The 25000-nt window shown below is 37.3% G+C and overlaps 1 protein-coding gene across 8 annotated transcripts in view; it reads right to left on the bottom strand.

Annotated features, from left to right (window-relative positions):
* The window catches only part of LOC147034598 (roundabout homolog 2-like), a 543037-nt gene that overhangs the window by 337757 nt on the left and 180280 nt on the right, over window positions 1-25000 (bottom strand). For all 8 annotated transcript variants that reach the window (XM_085885859.1, XM_085885845.1, XM_085885805.1 and 5 more), the window contains exon 2: window positions 3497-3823. In XM_085885859.1, coding sequence (XP_085741985.1) covers window positions 3497-3823 — 327 coding nt within the window. The remainder of the gene's footprint in view (window positions 1-3496; window positions 3824-25000) is intronic.

The following is a 25000-nucleotide window of genomic DNA, read 5'->3' as shown; positions in this document are numbered from 1 at the left end:
ATATATATATATATATATATATATATATATATATATATATATATACCGGGCGTAGTGGCATGCGCCTGTAATCCGGCTACTCGGAGGCTTGGGTTGGAGGATCGTTTGAGGACGGGTGCTCTGCACTGGGCCGCGCTATGAAAGGGTGTAGGGGAGCCCGGAATCATGGCGAAACCAAATCCATATCCCTGTGTCGTAAGAGGCGACCAGGGTTGCGTCAGGAAGGGCATCCGGCGTAAAACCTCTGCCAAATCAGTATGCGGATCATAACGGATGATCCGCTGTGGCGACCCCTAATGGGAGCAGCCGAAAGACGAACAACATATATATATATATATATATATATATATATATATATATATATATATATATATTCAAAGTGATGTTACTCATTCACTTCCATAGTGGCATTAACCTCTAAATTTGTCAACCAGGTTAACAGCAATGTCGGCAACTGCCTGCTAATGGAGATTGAGGCTGTCCAGGATAATTTCTTATCAACATTAATGTTCATGTCAATGACTGTGATCACAAAGTTGATGGACTTCGACACAATATAAACTGACTGTTACTGCTAATATACAGTACTTAATTGTAATTCAACTATTTTTATGATGCATTGTAAAATTTCCATTAGTGGTCACATTTCGGTTTGGGGAGAGGATGGCGTTGAATCATGAGGAATTGGTGTCATGGGGTGACAGCATGAAGAAGCTTCCAAGTGCAATAATGTAGAAATGCAGGTGCACTGGCTGAGCGGAACTCCATGGGGTTGATAAATCTTTGGAGATTAGGTGCTTCCAATTAGTTCATATAATTATCCAGACTCACCTGCTCTAAAAACATGCCAGGAGGACCTTGTTGCATGCTGTTTATACGGCTGCAAGTCTCCCAAAACAATGCAAAAACATTAAGCTGTGAACATGAGCCAAGAATGGAATGCCCTGTGGAGTTATCTCGGTACTGGAAACCAGTCACAGCTTCACTCTAAAATATTAAGAGCATTCATTATCTGATGTGCCTTATTGTACTTTACTTATACATCGTGATACAAGTATATCGTGAGTTCTATGGAAATATTTGATACATTTCACAAGTACAAGGTTACAAGTTGTGCCAAGTACTCGTGTATGTTTGCAAACGATCTAGATATGCCAATACACAGAAAAAAATTCAGCTTATATTGTAACTGTATGCAGATCTAATAAATAAATGTCTTTTTCTGTCTGTCTGTGTGTAACACCAATCATGCCAGAAACTACTGGGTCAATTGCCACCAAACTTGACAGACAGACTACTGGGTCAAACTTCCTGTAAATTTAGTTATTGCTGTTGTAATTCCCTTAATATGATTTATGCAAAATAATTCGCTCTTTCGACACAGAACCACTCCAAACTTAACTTGCCGAAAGTAAATATGAAGGAACGTTTTCACCAGTGGGTAGAACAAATACGAGTACAGTACTGTACAGGAAGTTAAACTATACAACGCAGTTATTAATGTTTGCATCTGTTCCCGGTGCAAATGACTCGAGGTTATGCAGAAGTTAAATTAAGGGAATTACAGTAAGAGTGGCTGGACTTACTGAGATGTTTGGGTTAGTTATGCTCATTTGTAGTTATGTTCTTTTCAAGTGATTCCTTTACGCATTGAGAAATTGCATCAGCAATTAATTTGGCTGCAAACTGCAGGGGTGTTTGTGTTCAGGTGGAAAGGTTATATGGCTGGAGCTTGAGCACTGTTTACCACCCCCTCGGGATTGTGGAGTTCAACGGTTGTTGATCTGGTCCAACGGCATCACCCTACCTGCCTCTCTGGCTCAGCCACTGCCCACACCCCCAAACCAACGCTTCTCCGACACCCCTCACCTGCCCCCACCCCCATCCCTAGGCCAACCAGCTCTCCTGCCCCCCCACCTCGGGTCCTCCAATTATAATTTGATAATTATCCTACCCTCCGGCCCTCAAACTCTCAAACACCGGGAAATTCTCCCACACCAGCAGCCTTCCAATTCTCATATTCGTCCCCCACCCCACCCCTCAATTTTTGTCCCGAGCAAAGCCAGGTACCCTTACTAGCATATACTCTATCTCAAAAGTTTGGTGGATAGGTTGGGTATGTGACAAGGAAGAACTGATTTGAATTTGGTGAAGATCTGGATCCGAGAAGTTTTTAAGTGATTTGTCACCATTGAGAGATACCGTAGGACCAACAAGATATATAATACGATATTTCAAAAAGTTATGGACAGATTCGGACAAAACTTTTGGACAGGTTGGGTGTGTGACACGAACAAGCCAATGAGATTTTGGTTCAGGTCCGCATCCAGATCCGGTTTATCAGTGGGATACAAAATGTAAACTGTTCAGCCTGATGGAGGTACGCACTCTACAGAGAGCCGTTCTCGTTATAACAGTGTCATTCCCAAATGTTCCATTCTTCCATTTCCCTCCTGTACCTGGTAAACACCCTTCCCCGACATCCCTCCCTTTTCTCTCCTATTATCCTTTACTCTGATCTCTTTTTTTTGCAATCACAAATTTTTCTCAATTCACCAACCTTTCAACTGCTCTCTATTTTTGCATCCTAGGTATGTAACATATAATTGTCTTACTCATACGTGTCATGAAAATTATACAGCAAAATATTCGATGGCAGCAGCACAAAAGTGGCCAACTCATAACAAATTATATACCAGATAACCTTCAATGTACACATCCTAAATTGAGGTAAGACAGATGGCTTTACGTCCATGCATTCACATAATTACCAAAGTCATGAACCTATAACGCTCCATGAGAGTCATTATAGGACGAAGAAGAAAAAGAGGAAGAAGAAGAATAATAATAAGAAGAAGAGGCAGAGAATGAGGATGGCATGCGTCCTCATGCAGCAGAGCTCGTTTGCACTGCTCTCGAGGAGCAGTGTCATTTGATTAAATTCAATCCAGCAGTGGATCATCTATGTGATTAAACTGTTCATAGGTGATGATCAGGCTATCAAATGAGATACTTTTTACTCTTAAAATTAGTAACTCGAGACATTTTCAAGATTTTGGTCCCAATCTTATGTCGAGTAAGACACAGTACTGGTATTAAGTACAATAATATAGCCTGAAAGGCATTTGATGAAAAAGGAAGGTGGTGCTGATGTTCAGATATATTGCCATAAAATCAAAAGCCGTCTCTGTATTATGCACAAATGAGGGAGAGTGGGGTACTACAGAATTGAGAAAATAAAAAATGTGTAAAGTAAGAGGAGGGATGAGGAGAGATGACAAAGGAGGACAAAGGGTGTGAGAGGCATAGGTAAAGAAGGGAAATGAGATTGAGGGTGAGTAGGGATTAAGGAGAGAGGAGTGCGAGGTGAAATGGGTGGGCAGGGATGATAAATAAATAGATTTTCCACAAATAATAAAGAAGCATTATTACACAATACAATTATTCATGAAGAAAACCAACCCTTGTATCTGCCCTTCACGTCGGTCTTACTCACATGCCACTTCAAGCGAGGCATTGCGGCTGGTCGCTTCCCCAAGGTAGTTACGTGCTACGCACACGTATGAGCCCTCGTCGGATTTTGAGCGACGTCCATGGAAGATGCGTAGGAAGAAAAGGGCACCAGTAGGCAGTAGTGTACGATGCGAGCGCGGTTCCTCACGATCCGTCTCTACACGTTCCCCATCCTTATACCACTCAATGGATGGTGCCGGGCGGCCCTCGGCTTGGCAGTTCAGGGTTGCTGGGTTTCCCCGGGACACAATGTGGTCTGAAGGGTGTTCCACTATTCTTGGTGGGAAGTCATCCTGGCGTAGACGAGATCCTGAAGGAGAAATGTCATTTTTAGTAATAATGGACTCAATTGTGTTGACCAATGACTGCAGTTATAAAATCAGGGTTTAGGAACAATGTGAAACATCAAAACCATAACCTATCAAAAAGTCATAATTGATAATGCACTACTTTCTTTAATAAACCCCAAATTACTGCATCATTCGTGAGATCAATACAATTATGCAATTTAATATCCGTTTGGTAAAATTGCTGCAGGAAATTATTGATGTTAAATTTTCATTTACAATTCCCCAAACTTTGCTATCTGATGTTAGAGCGTTGCTCTGGTCGCTCTTGCATTGCCCTCGGTGACCCATTCTGCCTAATTACTTTGGTCAGAGGGCCAGAAATATGGGCAGCTAATTACTGTGAACACAGCTATCTGAAGAGATACTGGGAAAAAATATCGATCATGATAGGCAAATCCAAGGCAGGACTACTGCCATGGCTGGCTTCACGAGTGGATCTAGTGGTTTGGCAATCTTGGCTTGACTTCCACAAACCTGACATTTACCCTTGATATTCATTCCCAGACATGGCTGGCTCTGAAATCTGTACTCAGATCTGGCTTCCTGCCATTGTTGCTGAGAAATTTACGTATATCGATTGCATGCAAAGAAAAACACATCCCATCCAGATGTTTCAACACAGCTGGCAGCTGAGAAACAACCAAATGGCACACAAATCACTCGCAGTTGGCACTTCATGAAGGTAGTGAGATAGGCGATTATGAGCCCAAGAGCATTACAGAAATATATAGCCTGGTTCACTCGATGACGCCGATATACAACAATTACAAATCATAATGATATTAATGGAAATCTTGTAATCAAAGAGTTAGCTTAATCATGTTGTTGACCCCCCTCCCCCACCTCCACTCCAGATAAAATATAAATTTTTATTGAGTTATCCATGAGAAACTCAGCACCTCATTATCTTTTTCTCATCCAGATGGAGACTGGATGAAAAGTACGTTTGCAATCACTAAATGTTGTTAATTTTAGTGTATTTGATTTGATCTCTCATTGGAAGCTCACATTGAGCAGACTTCTATGGCACAGCCATAAAAATCAGAGAACAGGAAATGCCCGAATGAAGTAAGGTTTGCCAACCTTCAGGACCATTACTTTCCTCGAAGAATGTGGGAAATGTGGAAATTAGCCAGGTACTGGAAAAAAATGTGAAAGATATGAAATGGGATCTTTTAATTCACAATGCAGGATCATGAGTTTTAAGGAATTTTGGCAAATTGTTTTGTTTTGCATTGTTTTTTTTTTTGGCACTGTGAAGTAAGTGTAATTTGACTGGATCTATAAGAAAACAAAAACATTGCTTGAGCAGAATTAATGATGGAAATTGAATATAAAATCTGTTTCTTATAATTGTAACATTGCATATCTGTAACTTTGAACTCATCTTAAGAACAGGTGATGCCGTCATCTTAAAATTTCCCTCACTGATTGTTGACAGTTTGTATAGTGGAGTGAAACATGGTTACCTGCACTGTTTTTGGTTGCCATAGCGATTTAAAAAGGGACTATGGTAAAAGTTATTTTTTGGACAGTGCTCCAGCAAGTGCAGACATTATTGTGTTTAAAGTGACATCTCACCAGAAAGTCTGCCCACTGTACTTCAGCAGAGACTGTTATGAGTGAGAGCCAACAAGGATGCAGAGTATGGCTATTATGGAGCACTGAATGAAATGAACAGAACTTTTATTGAGGTATGATGAGCATCATGGGGATCTGGAGCACAGTCAAGGATTCATTCTCAAGCTATTCCTGAATTTCTGATATCACTACCTGATGATGTTTTTCAGCCAAAAGAAAAGGCAAACACCGAGAGCAGCATGTATGAAACATCAAAGCAGACGTGCAGAGTAAAAAAATACACTGTAACATGTCCAACTCTTGAAATATTAAGATCAGGCTCGACAAGATTTGGCCACAACATTACCGAGCGGTGTGATATGGTTAAATCCAATAGAGTGAACAAATGTCCATGTGGCTTCTGCATTCACAGGAAAACCAGTGGTTCTTTCCTGACCTAACTTTCCCAACAAGTCAACAGAGCATGAAGTCTTAGCTGGTCAAATAATAAATGAATAATAATGCCGATGATAATAATAATAGTAATAAAACACACAATGTACAACACTGTAGGAATCTCCATGCCGGACAGACATAAAAAATGAACAAGTGACTCAACCCTTCTCAATTGCCATGGACCATAAATAGAAGAAAAGGGAATAGGTAAATTGCCTGGATAAATAAATACAGAAAACTACACGTGATCGGTGGTAGAATGGTACTGCCTGGCGAATCCAAGCTTGGGGACCCCTCACACCTTCAGGTGGGCAATTGGAAGAGTTCTCGGGCAGGCTCTGCAGGCCCACGAGTCTTGCCAAGACTCAATATTGGCACCCTGTGGCTCTCAACCACACTTGGCAAACTACAAATGGAACCCGATCAACTCTCTTACTGACACTCAACCCCTGCTCTCACTCATATAGGGATGTGCCAAAGCGTTCTTGACTGCCCAAGCATGACCTGCATGGCCAGCGATCACTCCACATAACCCCAAGGCCTAGTGTTTCTCCCCAAGAAAATTGAGCATACCCTCATTATTGAATAAAACTATGAACAAATTGGAGGTGGGGAAGAAGGGGAATGAGATTAATGGGAATTGTGGCTGACAACTCAACACCCATTACAAACTGAGACAGACATGCTCATTTACAAAGTATGCAGTACACAGACATTAGTGTTGCCATTAATATCCTCTATATTGCAAAGCAAGTGTGTCTTTCTGTCCGTCCGTCCATCCGTCCGTCCCCGAACTACTTCTTCAGTTTTGGGGCTAGCCCTGTCAAGCCTTCTGTGGAACATTTGGGAGTCCCTGCGGATGTCCAAAGGCAGATGGGAGGTTTCATAAATACCTCGATACAATGATGAGTTTGACTTCCGATCCGTACAAAACTGCTCCCGATCCAGAAGTAAATGCAACAACGTGGTCAGCAGAAACATTCGCTGGTTTCATAATATCTCAATGCAATTGTGATTTTGAGTTTCCACACAAACAACCCACTTTTATCCATTCCAAGGTGGGTGAGAGGTTTAATAAATTTCTCAATACCAGCATGATTATCATTATCAAGCTGTACAAATTGTTTTATATGCATCCTTTAAAGCCAGCAGATTTGGCTGAATTGGATGTCAAGTGAGAACTGAGTCTATATTAGTTTACCTCTCGAGTGTTTGTATAAAGAGTCTTTATTTGTTCACATCACGAGTGTTTGTATAAAGTGTCTATCTTTGTTTACCTCTTGACTGTTTGTATAAAGAGTCTATATTAGTTTTCCTCACGAGTGTTTGTATAAAGTGTCTATTAGTTTACATCACAAGTGTTTGAAAAAGAGTATATATTTGTTTACATCACGAGTGTTTGTATAAAGTGTCTATATTTGTTTACATCACGAGTGTTTGTGTAAAGTGTCTATCTTTGTTTACATCACGAGTATTTGTATAAAGTGTCTGTGTTTGTTTACATCACAAGTGTTTGTATAAAGTGTCTGTGTTTGTTTACATCACAAGTGTTTGTATAAAGTGAGTATATTTGTTTACATCATGAGTGTTTGTATAAAGTGTCTATCTTTGTTTACATCATGAGTGTTTGTATAAAGTGTCTATCTTTGTTTACATCACGAGTGTTTGTATAAAGTGTCTGTCCTTGTTTACATCATGAGTGTTTGTATAAAGTGTCTATATTTGTTTGCATCACGAGTATTTGTATAAAGTGTCTATCTTTGTTTACATCACGAGTGTTTGCATAAAGTGTCTAGATTTGTTTACATCATGAGTGTTTGTATAAAGTGTCTATCTTTGTTTATATCATGAGTGTTTGTATAAAGTGTCTATCTTTGTTTACAACACGAGTGTTTGTATAAAGTGTCTATATTTGTTTGCATCACGAGTGTTTGTATAAAGTGTGTATATTTGTTTACATCACAAGTGTTTGTATAAAGTGTCTATCTTTGTTTACATCACGAGTGTTTGTATAAAGTGTTTATATTTGATTTCATCATGAGTGTTTGTATAAAGTGTCTAGATTTGTTTACATCATGAGGGTTTGTATAAAGTCTATATTTGTTTTCATCATGAGTGTTTGTATAAAGTGTCTAACTTTGTTTACATCACGAGTGTTTGTATAAAGTGTCTATATTTGTTTACATCATGAGTGTTTGTAGAAAGTGTCTATCTTTGTTTACATCAAGAGTGTTTGTATAAAGTGCCTATATTTGTTTACATCATGAGTGTTTGTATAAAGTGTCTATCTTTGTTTACATCACGAGTATTTGTATAAAGTGTCTGTGCTTATTTACATCACAAGTGTTTGTATAAAGTGTCTATATTTGTTTTCATCATGAGTGTTTGTATAAAGTGTCTATAGTTGTTTACATCACGAGTGTTTGCATAAAGTGTCTAGATTTGTTTACATCATGAGGGTTTGTATAAAGTCTATATTTGTTTTCATCATGAGTGTTTGTATAAAGTGTCTATATTTGTTTACATCACGAGTGTTTGAATATAGAGTGTATATTAGTTGATATCATGAGTGTTTGTATTAATTGTGAATATTTGTTTACATCACGAGTGTTTGTATAAAGTGTCTATATTTGTTTCATCACGAATGTTTGTATAAAGTGTCTATCTTTGTTTACATCACGAGTGCTTGTATAAAGTGTTTATATTTGATTTCATCATGAGTGTTTGTATAAAGTGTCTATATTTGTTTACATCACGAGTGTTTGCAAAAAGTGTCTAGATTTGTTTACATCATGAGGGTTTGTATAAAGTCTATATTTGTTTTCATCATGAGTGTTTGTATAAAGTGTCTAACTTTGTTTACATCACGAGTGTTTGTATAAAGTGTCTATATTTGTTTACATCATGAGTGTTTGTAGAAAGTGACTATCTTTGTTTACATCATGAGTGTTTGTATAAAGTGTCTATCTTTGTTTACATCACGAGTGTTTGTATAAAGTGTCTATCTTTGTTTACATCACGAGTGTTTGTATAAAGTGCCTATATTTGTTTACCTCAAGCGTGTTTGTATAAAGTGTCTATCTTTGTTTACATTACGAGTATTTGTATAAAGTGTCTGTGCTTATTTACATCACAAGTGTTTGTATAAAGTGTCTATATTTGTTTTCATCATGAGTGTTTGTATAAAGTGTCTATAGTTGTTTACATCACGAGTGTTTGCATAAAGTGTCTAGATTTGTTTACATCATGAGGGTTTGTATAAAGTCTATATTTGTTTTCATCATGAGTGTTTGTATAAAGTGTCTATATTTGTTTACATCATGAGTGTTTGTATAAAGAGTGTATATTAGTTTACCTCAAGAGTGTTTGTATAAAGGGTGTCTAATAGTTTACCTCAAGAGTGTTTGTATAAAGGGTGTCTATTAGTTTACCTCAAGATTGTTTGTATAAAGTGTCTATATTAGTTTACATCACGAGTGTTTGAATATAGAGTGTATATTAGTTGATATCACGAGTGTTTGTATTAATTGTGAATATTTGTTTACATCACGAGTGTTTGTATAAAGTGTCTATATTTGTTTCATCATGAATGTTTGTATAAAGTGTCTGTCCTTGTTTACATCATGAGTGTTTGTATAAAGTGTCTATATTTGTTTGCATCACGAGTATTTGTATGAAGTGTCTATATTTGTTTACATCACGAGTGTTTGTATGAAGTGTCTATATTTGTTTACATCACGAGTGTTTGCATAAAGTGTCTAGATTTGTTTTCATCATGAGTGTTTGTATAAAGTGTCTATATTAGTTTACATCATGAGTGTTTGTATAAAGTGTCTATATTAGTTTACATCACGAGTGTTTGTATATAAAGTGTATATTAGTTGATATCACGAGTGTTTGTATTAATTGTGAATATTTGTTTACATCACGAGTGTTTGTATAAATTGTCTATATTTGTTTCATCATGAATGTTTGTATAAAAGGTCTGTCTTTGTTTACATCATGAGGGTTTGTATGAAGTGTCTATATTTGTTTACATCACGAGTGTTTGCATAAAGTGTCTAGATTTGTTTACATCATGAGGGTTTGTATAAAGTCTATATTTGTTTTCATCATGAATGTTTGTATAAAGTGTCTGTCTTTGTTTACATCATGAGTGTTTGTATAAAGAGTGTATATTAGTTTACATCACGAGTGCTTGTATAAAGTGTGTATATTATTTTACATCACGAGTGTTTGTATGAAGAGTCTTTATTTGTTCACATCACGAGTGTTTGTATAAAGTGTCTATATTAGTTTACATCACGAGTGTTTGTATAAAGTGTCTATATTTGTTTACCTCAAGAGTGTTTCTATAAAGAGTGTATATTAGTTTACCTCAAGAGTGCTTGTATAAAGTGTCTATATTTGGTTACATCACGAGTGTTTGTATAAAGTGTCTATATTTGTTTACCTCAAGCGTGTTTGTATGAAGAGGGTATATTAGTTTACATCACGAGTGTTTGTATAAAGAGTATATTATTTTACATCACGAGTGTTTGTATAAAGAGTCTTTATTTGTTTACATCACGAGTGTTTGTATAAAGTGTCTATATTAGTTTACATTACGAGTGTTTGTATAAAGTGTCTATATTTGTTTACCTCAAGAGTGTTTGTATAAAGAGTGTATATTAGTTTACATCACGAGTGTTTGCATAAAGTGTCTAGATTTATTTACATCATGAGGGTTTGTATAAAGTCTATATTTGTTTTCATCATGAGTGTTTGTATAAAGTGTCTATATTTGTTTACATCACGAGTGTTTGAATATAGAGTGTATATTAGTTGATATCATGAGTGTTTGTATTAATTGTGAATATTTGTTTACATCACGAGTGTTTGTATAAAGTGTCTATATTTGTTTCATCATGAATGTTTGTATAAAGTTTCTATCTTTGTTTACATTATGAGTGTTTGTATAAAGTGTCTATCTTTGTTTACATCACGAGTGTTTGCAAAAAGTGTCTAGATTTGTTTACATCATGAGGGTTTGTATAAAGTCTATATTTGTTTTCATCATGAGTGTTTGTATAAAGTGTCTAACTTTGTTTACATCACGAGTGTTTGTATAAAGTGTCTATATTTGTTTACATCATGAGTGTTTGTAGAAAGTGTCTATCTTTGTTTACATCATGAGTGTTTGTATAAAGTGTCTATCTTTGTTTACATCATGAGTGTTTGTATAAAGTGTCTATCTTTGTTTACATCACGAGTGTTTGTATAAAGTGTCTATATTTGTTTCATCATGAATGTTTGTATAAAGTGTCTATCTTTGTTTACATCATGAGTGTTTGTATAAAGTGTCTATCTTTGTTTACATCACGAGTGTTTGTATAAAGTGTCTATCTTTGTTTACATCACGAGTGCTTGTATGAAGAGGGTATATTAGTTTACATCACGAGTGTTTGTATAAAGAGTATATTATTTTACATCACGAGTGTTTGTATAAAGAGTCTTTATTTGTTTACATCATGAGTGTTTGTATAAAGTGTCTATATTAGTTTACATTACGAGTGTTTGTATAAAGTGTCTATATTTGTTTACCTCAAGAGTGTTTGTATAAAGAGTGTATATTAGTTTACATCACGAGTGTTTGTATAAAGTGTCTATATTTGTTTACATCACGAGTGCTTGTATAAAGTGTGTATATTATTTTACATCACGAGTGTTTGTATGAAGAGTCTTTATTTGTTCACATCACGAGTGTTTGTATAAAGTGTCTATATTAGTTTACATCACGAGTGTTTGTATAAAGTGTCTATATTTGTTTACCTCAAGAGTGTTTCTATAAAGAGTGTATATTATTTTACCTCAAGAGTGCTTGTATAAAGTGTCTATATTTGTTTACCTCAAGCGTGTTTGAATGAAGAGGGTATATTAGTTTACATCACGAGTGTTTGTATAAAGAGTATATTATTTTACATCACGAGTGTTTGTATAAAGAGTCTTTATTTGTTTACATCACGAGTGTTTGTATAAAGTGTCTATTTTAGTTTACATTACGAGTGTTTGTATAAAGTGTCTATATTTGTTTACCTCAAGAGTGTTTGTATAAAGAGTGTATATTAGTTTACATCATGAGTGTTTGCATAAAGTGTCTAGATTTATTTACATCATGAGGGTTTGTATAAAGTCTATATTTGTTTTCATCATGAGTGTTTGTATAAAGTGTCTATATTTGTTTACATCACGAGTGTTTGAATATAGAGTGTATATTAGTTGATATCATGAGTGTTTGTATTAATTGTGAATATTTGTTTACATCACGAGTGTTTGTATAAAGTGTCCATATTTGTTTCATCATGAATGTTTGTATAAAGTGTCTATCTTTGTTTACATCATGAGTGTTTGTATAAAGTGTCTATCTTTGTTTACATCACGAGTGTTTGCAAAAAGTGTCTAGATTTGTTTACATCATGAGGGTTTGTATAAAGTCTATATTTGTTTTCATCATGAGTGTTTGTATAAAGTGTCTAACTTTGTTTACATCACGAGTGTTTGTATAAAGTGTCTATATTTGTTTGCATCATGAGTGTTTGTAGAAAGTGTCTATCTTTGTTTACATCATGAGTGTTTGTATAAAGTGTCTATCTTTGTTTACATCACGAGTGTTTGTATAAAGTGTCTATCTTTGTTTACATCACGAGTGTTTGTATAAAGTGTCTATATTAGTTTCATCATGAATGTTTGTATAAAGTGTCTATCTTTGTTTACATCATGAGTGTTTGTATAAAGTGTCTATCTTTGTTTACATCACGAGTGTTTGTATAAAGTGTCAATCTTTGTTTACATCACGAGTGCTTGTATAAAGTGTTTATATTTGATTTCATCATGAGGGTTTGTATAAAGTCTATATTTGTTTTCATCATGAGTGTTTGTATAAAGTGTCTAACTTTGTTTACATCACGAGTGTTTGTATAAAGTGTCTATATTTGTTTACATCATGAGTGTTTGTAGAAAGTGTCTATCTTTGTTTACATCACGAGTGTTTATATAAAGTGCCTATATTTGTTTACATCATGAGTGTTTGTATAAAGTGTCTATCTTTGTTTACATTACGAGTATTTGTATAAAGTGTCTATGCTTATTTACATCACAAGTGTTTGTATAAAGTGTCTATATTTGTTTTCATCATGAGTGTTTGTATAAAGTGTCTATAGTTGTTTACATCACGAGTGTTTGCATAAAGTGTCTAGATTTGTTTACATCATGAGGGTTTGTATAAAGTCTATATTTGTTTTCATCATGAGTGTTTGTATAAAGTGTCTATATTTGTTTACATCATGAGTGTTTGTATAAAGAGTGTATATTAGTTTACCTCAAGAGTGTTTGTATAAAGGGTGTCTAATAGTTTACCTCAAGAGTGTTTGTATAAAGGGTGTCTATTAGTTTACCTCAAGATTGTTTGTATAAAATGTCTATATTAGTTTACATCACGAGTGTTTGAATATAGAGTGTATATTAGGTGATATCACGAGTGTTTGTATTAATTGTGAATATTTGTTTACATCACGAGTGTTTGTATAAAGTGTCTATATTTGTTTCATCATGAATGTTTGTATAAAGTGTCTGTCCTTGTTTACATCATGAGTGTTTGTATAAAGTGTCTATATTTGTTTACATCACGAGTGTTTGTATGAAGTGTCTATATTTGTTTACCTCAAGCGTGTTTGTATGAAGAGGGTATATTAGTTTACATCACGAGTGTTTGTATAAAGAGTATATTATTTTACATCACGAGTGTTTGTATAAAGAGTCTTTATTTGTTTACATCATGAGTGTTTGTATAAAGTGTCTATATTAGTTTACATTACGAGTGTTTGTATAAAGTGTCTATATTTGTTTACCTCAAGAGTGTTTGTATAAAGAGTGTATATTAGTTTACATCACGAGTGTTTGTATAAAGTGTCTATATTTGTTTACATCACGAGTGTTTGTATAAAGTGTGTATATTTGTTTACATCACGAGTGTTTGTATAAAGTGTCTATATTTGTTTACATCACGAGTGTTTGTATAAAGTGTCTATATTTGTTTACATCACGAGTGTTTGTATAAAGAGTCTATATTACTTTATATCATGAGTGTTTGTATAAAGAGTCTATATTACTTTACATCACGATTATTTGTATAAAGAGTCTATATTACTTTACCTCACGAGTATTTGTATAAAGTGTCTATATTTGTTTACATCACGAGTGTTTGATTAAAGTTAATATTTATTGACATCACAAGTGTTTGTATAAAGTGTCTATATTTGTTTACATCACGAGTCTTTGTATAAAGAGTCTATATTACTTTACATCACGAGTGTTTGTATAAAGTGTCTATATTTGTTTACGTCACGAGTATTTGATTAAAGTCTATGTTTGTTTACATCACGAGTATTTGATTAAAGTCTATATTTGTTTACATCACGAGTGTTTGTATAAAGTCTATATTACTTTACATCAAGAGTGTTTGAATAAAGAGTATATATTAGTTTACATCACGAGTGTTTGCATAAAGAGTATATATTAGTTTACATCACGAGTGTTTGTATAAAGAGTGTATATTAGTTTACATCACGAGTCATTGTATAAAGAGTGTATATTATTTTACATCACGAGTGTTTGTATAAAGAGTCTTTATTTGTTTACATCACAAGTGTTTGTATAAAGTGTCTAAATTAGTTTACATCATGAGTGTTTGTCTAAAGTGTCTATATTTGTTTACAACACAAGTGTTTGTATAAAGAGTGTATATTTGTTTACATCACAAGTGTTTGTGTAAAGAGTGTATATTACTTTACATCACGAGTGTTTGTTTAAAGAGTCTATATTACTTTACATCACGAGTATTTGTATAAAGAGTCTATATTACTTTACCTCACGAGTATTTGTATAAAGTGTCAATATTTGTTTACATCATGAGTCTTTGTATAAAGGGTCTATATTACTTTACATCACGAGTGTTTGTATAAAGTGTCTATATTTGTTTACATCACGAGTATTTGATTAAAGTCTATATTTGTTTACATCACGAGTATTTGATTAAAGTCTATATTTGTTTACATCACGAGTGTTTGATTAAAGTCTATATTTGTTTACATCACGAGTGTTTGTATAAAGTCTATATTACTTTACATCATGAGTGTTTGAATAAAGTCTATATTAGTTTACATCACGAGTGTTTGTATAAAGAGTCTATATTAGTGTACATCACGAGTGTTTGCATAAATAGTATATATTAGTTTACATCACGAGTGTTTGTATAAAGAGTATATATTAGTTTACATCACGAGTGTTTGAATGAAGCATCTGTATTTATATTACCTTTCCTCATGAGTGTTTGTATTTTCTTATATTAATGGTGTTAGGCTAAATTTGTCTTTTACTGGTGTTGGCTCAATGGTTAGGGTTGTGAGCTTGGGATCCTCTGATCCTGAGTTCAAATCCCTCTCGGCTGTTGAATTAATACCAGGTGGGGCTGACTCTGCCTATCATCCTTCTGAGGTCGGCAAAATGAGTGCCAGCTTGCTGGTATCCTGTGTCGGAGTGGCGACTCATCCAGGATTGTCCAATAACCAAGGAGACTGCTATGGCAGCACCAACGTTCTGCACAAAGTATGGTTCCAATGGATGGATGGATTAAATTGTATGCCTGGTGTTGGCTTAATGGTTAGGGTGGTGGGTTTGCGTTCCTTTGATCCTGAGTTCAAATCCTGCTTGGTTGTTGAATTAATACCAGGTGGGGATTGACTCAGCTTGTCATCCTTTTGAGGTTGGCAAAATGAGTACAAGCTTGCTGGTATCCTGTGTTGGAGTGGTGTTCCTCTGTTGGAGTTATGAGCTGTCCAGGATTGTGCACAACAGCGTAAGAGACTGCCTTGGCAGCACTGATGCTCTGTACAGAGTATGGTGCTGATAGAATTAATTTGTGATTGGAATGATGCTGTTTGGAATGAAAATGTAGAAAGATTGAATTTAAAGCAGAATGAGGAAATTATGTTAGGGTTTCTACTGGTGACATTTGCAGATTTGCCATTGACATCAGAGAAATATTACCCACATTGCTTCTGTTGGGATCAGCTGCAGTAAGCATTTTGCCCAAGTCCTTCACGAACCGGCTGTCCAGCCCACTCCTGTGCATAGCACGGATACCTCGCTTTGAAGTATAAATAATGGGGTACCATTTGTTCCTTCCCTTCTACATTTCAATACACTATGCAGTTTATGAAACTAAGTCGTGTGGTTAATCACAATATTAATACGAATTTCCAAGATTTTCAGACTAGTTTGATCTAATAATCATGTAAAAATGCATTGCATGTTATCCATAAATATCAATTGCCGGCAGGTAATGTACAATGATTGAACAGTGCACTGCACCAGTGACTCTTTGTGCTGAGTTAAAAAAATAAAAAATAAAATAAAGGCTAAAGCTATTTTTCCTTTTGATGGCAAAATGATTTAATGAACTATGAACAAGGTGTGTTTTATTTATTTTTTACATTTTTATTTTTGCAGAAACATTTATCTCACTTTTGTTTAACAGATTTTTACTATTTGTAAAAACAGTCGTTTGGATCCTGCCAGCTTTTCCAATTTTTTGGACTATAATTGGACAATAATACTTGATTATTGGCCAATGACGTATTTTTTTTTGGACAACAACTAATTCACTTCCAATATTGATTGCCAGTTACGATGAAGCAGATCAAATAAGTGACTTTAGCAGAAGCTTTTTCGCTGAATGAAAATCTTGCAAAAACAGGGCAAAGTTGGGAAAAAGATTGTAAACATTTGAAGGTCTGCTTATATTTATTTGAAAATGGATACTTAAAGATTAACCATCACTGGACCATCCATCCATCCAGTGGAACTATAAAAACCCTGTGAAGAGTATTGGTGCTGCCGAAGCAGTCTCCTTGGCTATTGGGCACAATCCTGGATGGGTCGCCACTCTGACACAGATAACTGGACCGTCAGTACAAAATCGATCAGTCGGCAGTTTGACTCAACTCCCCATCACACCGATGCATTGCAGGTTCCCAAACTTTTTTTTCCAGTTTTATCCCTATTTAAAATCTGACAGGTTTGAGTTACCCCAACGTAAAATTGTGTATTATACAAAACACAAGTGCACAATTCTAGTACAATTCAGCACTTACTGTACAGTGCTGTTATAGACTTAGTGTTAGTGAGATGGATGAGGTTGTTTTGACCATACCAGATTTTGGATGCGTGGTTTAGTCTTTGACAGAACCAGCCTCATATCTGAGCTTGGAACAAGCCAGTTTCTAGTCTTGGACTTGACGTGGTACATTGTCGAGAACCCAAGTTCACACATATAGGTCATGGGAAATGGAAGAAGTACATTGATAGCCCGAGTCATTAGAGTTGGATATCCCATTGCTCCATGCTGAAGCCAGAAAGATGCAATATCCTCGACAGTGTCAAATGTGCTACGGGTCACGGAATCATTTCTCAACTTCAGGAATTCGTCTTTCGCAGGGTCGGTGTCAGAAATGACATCTTCTGTGAAAAGAAATGGCTGCTTTATCCATGTGGTGTTCCTCTTTGGAGCCTTGCTTTCAGGAAAATATTTTGTCATCGACGTCTTGAGTTTGAGCAGATGCTCACCAATTTCGGTCGCCTGGCACTGAACCTCACTACTTTGAAGAAATTGTCTTGCCTGGAAAACATAGCAACGTTGTTGACATTGACTCACCTGTGCTATAGTTCCATTTGTTGACAGAAGGCATTCATCTTATCTCGGACATCGATGATGGAGGATTTATTTCCTTGGAGAGAGCAATTCAACACATTCACCTCTCGAAAGAAGTCTGATAGAAAAGCTCGGCATGTGATGAACTTGTCGTCATGAAAGGCAGTGTTGTCAGGGTGTGCTTTGCAGCAAGAAAGTCCGCTATGTCTGATCGCAGTTCAAATACTCGATCCAAATACCTTGCCATGAGACAGCCATCTCATCTGAGTGTGCGAAAACAGTTCGACGTGTTCAGAGCCAAATTCTTCACACAGCACTCTGAACAAATGAGTGTTAAGTACTCGACATTTTATAAAATTGACTACTCGTATAACAGGTCATCACGTCTTTGAATGAGTCAGGAAGAGTTTTGGTCATGAGAGCTTGGCGATGAATGGCGCAATGCACACGAGTAAGTGAAGGCGCTTTCTTCTTTGCCAATGCAACAAAACCGGATTTTACTCCGATCATTGCCGGTACCCCATCCGTGGAAATAGCTCCCAGCTTTTCCCACTGTATTCCATGCTTTGCCAAGTAGATTGATAACATATCAATAATGTCTTGTACCGTGGTTGTTGTTTCAAGCGGAAGGCAGAACAAGCATTCAGCCTTCAGCTGATCATAAACAATATAGCGAGCAAAGCAGATCAGCTGAGCACAATTAGAAACATCAGTTGACTCATCCAGCTGAATGGTAACGTGTGCATCAATGCTTTGATTTCGACAAGAACTTGCATCTCAACATCCTCTGCCATGCCATCTATCCGGCGCCGAATGGTGTTGTTGGAAACAGAAAGTCTTGATAGCTTCTTTATTTCGCTTTCGCCACACATGTTTCGCACAAGAATCTCAGCACCATGCATGATCAACTCCTCCGCTGCAGTATGGGGCTTATTCTGCATCGCTATGAGATATGCAACTTTGTAAGATGTGTGGACTGCATTGGCTTGCGTGACAGCAAAATGTCCTATAGAGTCCAACAGCTGAGCTTTGAGAGTGCGTTCCAGTCTCCGAAATTCCTCCAAACTTGTACCCTCGTGCGGATGGTGAACGTTACGAAAATGGTCATGTAGTTTCCCTGGCTTCATGTTCTCATTTGACAAGATCTTTCCACACAACACACACTGTAGCAGCACACACCCTTCCTTGTCGTTGAAGTCAGTGAAGCCATACTGCAGATGTGTTTTCACATAGTTTCGGTCACATGGTGTGTACTTCATTTTCTTCGATGACATCTTATTCTTGGGGCTGAAGTGTTTTGTAATACCAACTAGGCCTACTTATCTGAAAAATAAACAAACATTGTTAACAAACATTACTTATCAATTCAATTAAGTTTAAATTAGCTCATAACTCATTGTTTTCAACAATATAGTACCGGGTATTATGAAAATTACAATGTGATCAAAAGCTTTCGTTACCTTCAATCACAGAATCACTGCACAACATGCACCCATTCACTGTGGCTTTTGGAGTGATAGGGACAGTAAACTGACTCAATTTAAATAAATCTGTCACTAGTGGCAACTTGAGGCGAATAATTCACATGTTGCCAAACTTGGCAAACTTGATGCACCAAAGTCATATGCAGCATAACTTTAATAGACGCCACACCGCTGCACCATCATGCACAAAAGCACGACCAAGGCGCAATGATTTTCGTGAGGGACTGGATACTAAGCAGGAAAAAAACTAAACCCGACTTACTGTGCAGGAGCTAATGCCCACACTGAGATACAGATGTGCGCTCGACTGCAGTAGCACGGGAGAAATGGGGCCTGAATCAGCATGGCAAAGAACTCATCCAATCTAAACGAAACTAAACTAACATAACCTAACCTGAACTGAGCTGAGCTGACCTCTCGTGGTCCGCCAAAGCACACGGTTTGAGCACAAATTCGATTTCAAAAAAGGATTAGCGTCAGCTACACACCTCCACTTCTGCTTATGGCTTCGGCGCTTTCCTATTGGTTATTTGTATTTGTGGTACAGTGCGGAACGAAGCGTGAAAATGATGTAGACCGAAGAACTGGTGTGGGCCTTAGTTGTTTTTTTGCACTTGGGAACCGCTCCCTTTCGTGAAGCGTGATGATTCACCTCACGTCAAGGGGGGGGGGGTGGGGGGGTCATGACACCATGGGCCCCCTCGCTGCGCCACTAATATTACCCCAGCCAAATCCAGTTTTGTACCCCAGTTGGGGTAATTACCCCTAGTTTGGGATCCCCTGAGTTAGAAGGTGAGTGTGTGTGTGTATTTGTATGTGTGTGTGTGTATTTGTATGTGTGTGTGTGTATGAGTGTGTGAGTGTGTGTGTGTGTGTGTGTGTGTGTGTGTGTGTGTGTGTGTGTGTGTGTGTGTGTGTGTGTGTGTGTGTGTGTGTGTGTGTGTTTCTTCGATATTTATGTTTCTTATATATTTATTTGATTATTTTATATTGACTGGCTGCCTGGACGCAAGTGAGATTGTGGATCAACTGATGTAGGCATATATATGATATATGATATAATATATATATATATATATATATATATATATATATATATATATATATATATATATATATATATACATATCTTCTTCTTCTTCTTTCGGCTGCACCCATTCGGGGTCGCCACAATGGATCATCCATTATGATCCGCATACTGATTTGGCACAGGTTTTACGCCAGATGCCCTTTCTGATGCAACCCTGGTCACCTCTTACGACACAGGGATAATGTTTGGGTTTCGCCATGATTCCGGGCTACCCTACACCCTCTCATAGCGCAGCCCAGTGCAGAGCTCCCATCCTCAAGCGATTCTCCAACCAAAGCCACCAAGTAGACGGATTACAGGCGCACTCCACTACACCCGGTGTATATACACTACACTACACCCGGTGTGTATATATATATATATATATATATATATATATATATATATATATATATATATATATATATATATATATACATATATATTCTTCCTCTTTCAGCTGCTCCCGTTAGGCGTCGCCACAGCGGATCATCCGTATGATCTGCATCGTGATTTGGCACATGTTTTACGCCGGATGCCCTTCCTGACGCAACCCTGGTCACCTCTTATGACACAGGGATATGGTACACCTATTTTAACCGGGCTATACACTGGCCCAGTATACTGGTACTAATTTCGCCGACCTCAGAAGGATGACAGGCTGAGTCAACCCCCTGGTGTATTAATTCAGTGGCCAAACGGGGCTTGAACTCAGGACCTTTTGGATCCCAAGCCGCTCCCCTAACCACTGCGCCAACACCAGGCTAAATACATATATGTATATGTCAAACCAAACCTAAAAGGTAACTAAATTGGGTCGACAAATTTAAGTAATAAGCAAGAGCATACGTGGTCTCAAGTGACGTTTCACATGCTTCCTATCTCGCTTCTTCGGGTCAACAAACATATTGGCCCTCATTAGCGTTTTTAGGGACCAGTTTTAACTTTTGAGATTGACTGTTGCTCTAAGAGCTGGGGAGGAGCTTCTGCTCCATGCTGATGAGGGTTACCAAACCCAAACATGTGTCTGTGCATGTTCCCTCTTTGGGGTGGATTGGTCAATAAAATTTAGAATTAAATTCTCTTCGCTGTATTGGCTGCAGTACAATCCTCCTGGAGCTATGTTGAGCTCTGTAGCTCTGGGCTACAGCTCTGCTGAGCTCATGCCTAAACGGTGGAGCCTATGCAACTGTTTAGCCAGAAGAGCCTTTTTTAAAATTTAAATTGTTCCTGGCTTCTCCCAGAACTGTTTTGTGTACCACAAGCAGGTTAATATGTGGCAGGCATTTTCTTTTTGTCAGGATGCATGTAGCAATATCTATTGTGGCACTTGCCTCCTGATACCCACCACAGTGATGGGGTCTGTTCTTGATATATCTAATGTATAAAGCTCTCTCTAACCATGGGCTGACTGATACACTGACTGATATTAAAGATTGGTACCTTCTAGGTGACATAGAAAGCTCAAATTTTGCAGGCCGATGTAAATCGAAGTCTATACACCGGAAAAAGTCACAGAACCATCGAAAAACATCCGTGAATGAATATATAAATACATGAAAAAAATCAATGCAGGTAAGCAACCAAAGATAATGGGGAAGGATGGTTTGTTATTGCTGACAATGTGTAAGCATACCCTGCAAGTAGTATATATAAAACTCATTCTAACTACTGACTTTGACTGATATTAAAGATCTGTTCCTTCCGTGCAAAGTAGAAAGCTGAAATGTTGTGTATTGATGGGCATCAAAGCTGATTCACCAGGAAAAAAAAAATCATAGAACTGTCAGAAAACATCAGTTAATGAAAATATAAATAAATGAAAATAAATAAATGAAAAAAAATGAAACAAATGCAGGTGAACAACCTGAGACAATGGGGAAGCACAGTAATTTTATGTGCTGATGGGCATTGATCCCAGTGCACCAGGAAAAATCACAGAATCGTTGGAAAGCATCTGTAAATGAAAATATCAAAGAATGAAAATAAATAAATGAAAAATCAAATGCAGGTGAGCGGCCTGTGGCAATACAATGAGGAAGCGCGGATCGTTGTTGCTTACAATGTGTAAGCATATCCCACTAGTAAATATAAAGCTCATTCTAACCACTGACTCATTCACTGATATGAAATATCGGTACCTTACGGATGATATGGAAAGCTGTTTTGTGTGCCGATGGACATCGAAGCTGGTACACCGGGAAAAAAAATCACAGAACCCTCGGAAAATCCCCTTAAATGAAAACAAAGCAAAAAAATACCACGAGAGCGACCCGAGACAATGGGGGAGCATGGTAATTTTGGGTGCCGATGGATGTTGAAGCCGATACACCATGAAAAAAAAATTACAGAACCACTGGAAAGTGTCCTTCTTTCCTTCTACACAAGTGATGCTTCATCAGGATGAAGATTACCACACTGCAGTTGCAAGCATGGAACAGTGCCGATACAACCATTATACCATAACACTGGTACTCATTTTGCCGACCTCAAAAGGATGACAGGCTGAGGCATTATCTCAACCTGATTAGATCACGATTGGCTGAATTATGTTTCCATGGTAACTATCTTGGTAACTTGGCTTCTGTACACGATATTTCAAAAATATTTCAAGATTTAGCTTTCATATTACACAGATCTATTCCTCATATCATCCAAAAGGTGGGGAGTATCAGATCCTGTATTTATAAAGACACAAGTCATGCCAACCTGTCATTTCGCTGACTGGTTTAATCAGAAGACAGCATGTTTTATTCCACAAATATATTTCATGTATATCTGCAAGTCTCAATGAGTATTTAAAATTAAGTAAAATACATGAAAAAAAGGATATTTTACAACACGTAGTTGTTACCTCTGCCACCGAAAGTTGAAGGAGGTTATGTTTTCACCCCTATCTGTTTGTTTGTTTGTGTACAGAATATCTCAAAAAGTTACGGATGGATTCGGGCCAAACTTGGTGTACAGGTTTGTTGTGTGACAAGGACAATTTGGAAAAGCTTTTGGTGAAGATTTTGGTGAAGGAGGTGAAGATCCAGATGTGGATCCAATAATTTTTTTCATGTAATTCTTCACACGTTAATTATACACAATGTAAAAGATTTTAATGTAATTTTATGTTGTTGTTCCCTCCAATTACAGATGAGAGATGTGATTGAGTCTTGATATTTGTTTGATGACTGCTATTGCACTTGCACTTGGTACATGTTTTGGAGCCATGGTGTTTTGAATTTCTGTCAACTCTGTCACTGACGACTTGCCAATTTGCAATGCAAAGGGTCCAGCAGCTGATGTGAGCACATGGCGTTGAGATTCTCATGTATTACTACTTGTGAATGGCTGCACCAAGAGAGGAATATGGGTAGGTTTTTAAAAATAAAGGGCTTACCTGTCGAGCTTTTCTTAGTTGTATTGTGCAGCTTTCTTTGGCCAACTATGGCAGATTATGGCCAACTCTGGCCAATGTAACCAATTTTGGCCAGCTATGGTCACTTATGGTCAATTTTGGGCAGCTCCAGCCATTTATGGTCAATTTTACCGAGCTATAGCCAATGCCGATTACAGTAAAGAGGCCTTCATGACATCTACATCTTCATTGTTCGAGTCTACCTGAGGGCATGGTTCACTGTTGCCCATGCCATTATTGTTCCTTGCAATGACCTTAACTTCCTCGAACCTCTTATTAAGCATGAGAAAGTGCATTCTGCCCTTTGTATTATTCCACCTTTGTAGCAGGAAGTTTGAAGACATGTCGAATGAAGATTTTGGTAAAAGGACACAATGAACTTGTTCATGTGCCTTAAAATTCCAGCTGGTTTTTCTGGTTCTAACCTTGTGTCATGGGAGCTCAAAAAGGATTACATGTAGGCACTACAGACAGTTGAATACATGAAAGTGGTAAATGGCATTGCTAAAAGGTGTGTGGCCCTTATGGAGGAGGATAATGCCAGCCAAACAAATAAATAAGAACAAAAACAATTCCTCTTTAAAGTTAGGCATGACCACAGATGTCGCTTCCCCAACAGCAAAAACGATACAAGAAAAAGAGCAATCAGAGATTGCAGGCCCTCGCCAGGACTTGTTTTGTGTGGTGTATTTTGTGTACTTGTGTTGTATGTAATTGATAATTAATAGATATAACTAGAACTACCACTTGAAATTGCTGGCAGGGATAACCAGGTACCAAGATGTCCCGCTTTGATGCAACCTTGCTTTGAACGTTCACGTGACACTGACCCACGACATTTATCGTTATTCAATTTAACTCAGAATAGGATTAAAATACATTCAAATCAAAACAAATGGAAGACCAAATACTGCAGGTACATTACTGCATTTGAGTGAAGCCTGGTGTTGGCTTAGTGGTTGGGGTGGTGGCCTGGGATCCCAGGGTCCTGAGTTCAAGCCCCGTTGGCTGCTGAATTAACACCAGTGGGTTGACTCAGCCTGTCATCCTTCCGAGGTCAGCAAAATGAGTGCCAGTGTACTGGTCCCGGTGTATGCCCCGGTTAGAATAGGTGTACCATATCTCTGTGTGTCGTAAGAGGCGACCAGGGTTGGCGTCAGGAAGGGCATCCAGCCAAAAAAAAACATTGCCTCAAGAAAAAGCCAAACCCCTGCACAGCAGGGAAAAATGGCTGTAAAAACGGTCATTACTGCATTTGAGTCAGCAGAAGGAAACCGAACAAGCAAAAAGGAAAATTAAGTTATCAGGAAGAACCTTTTTGGCTCTCATACGAGCCTTAACAATGGATACAAAAAAAAAACCTGGATAGGATTCAGATTTCAGCTGCTACTCCTTGACCATCAAACCCATCCATGC

This window comes from Eptatretus burgeri, chromosome 1 (assembly GCF_056783735.1).
Source record: "Eptatretus burgeri isolate ZD-2024b chromosome 1, Ebu_testis_v1, whole genome shotgun sequence".
NCBI classification, from domain to species: Eukaryota; Metazoa; Chordata; class Myxini; order Myxiniformes; family Myxinidae; genus Eptatretus; species Eptatretus burgeri.
Note: the sequence above shows the minus strand (reverse complement) of the source record. Positions and strands in the feature narration are given on the sequence as shown.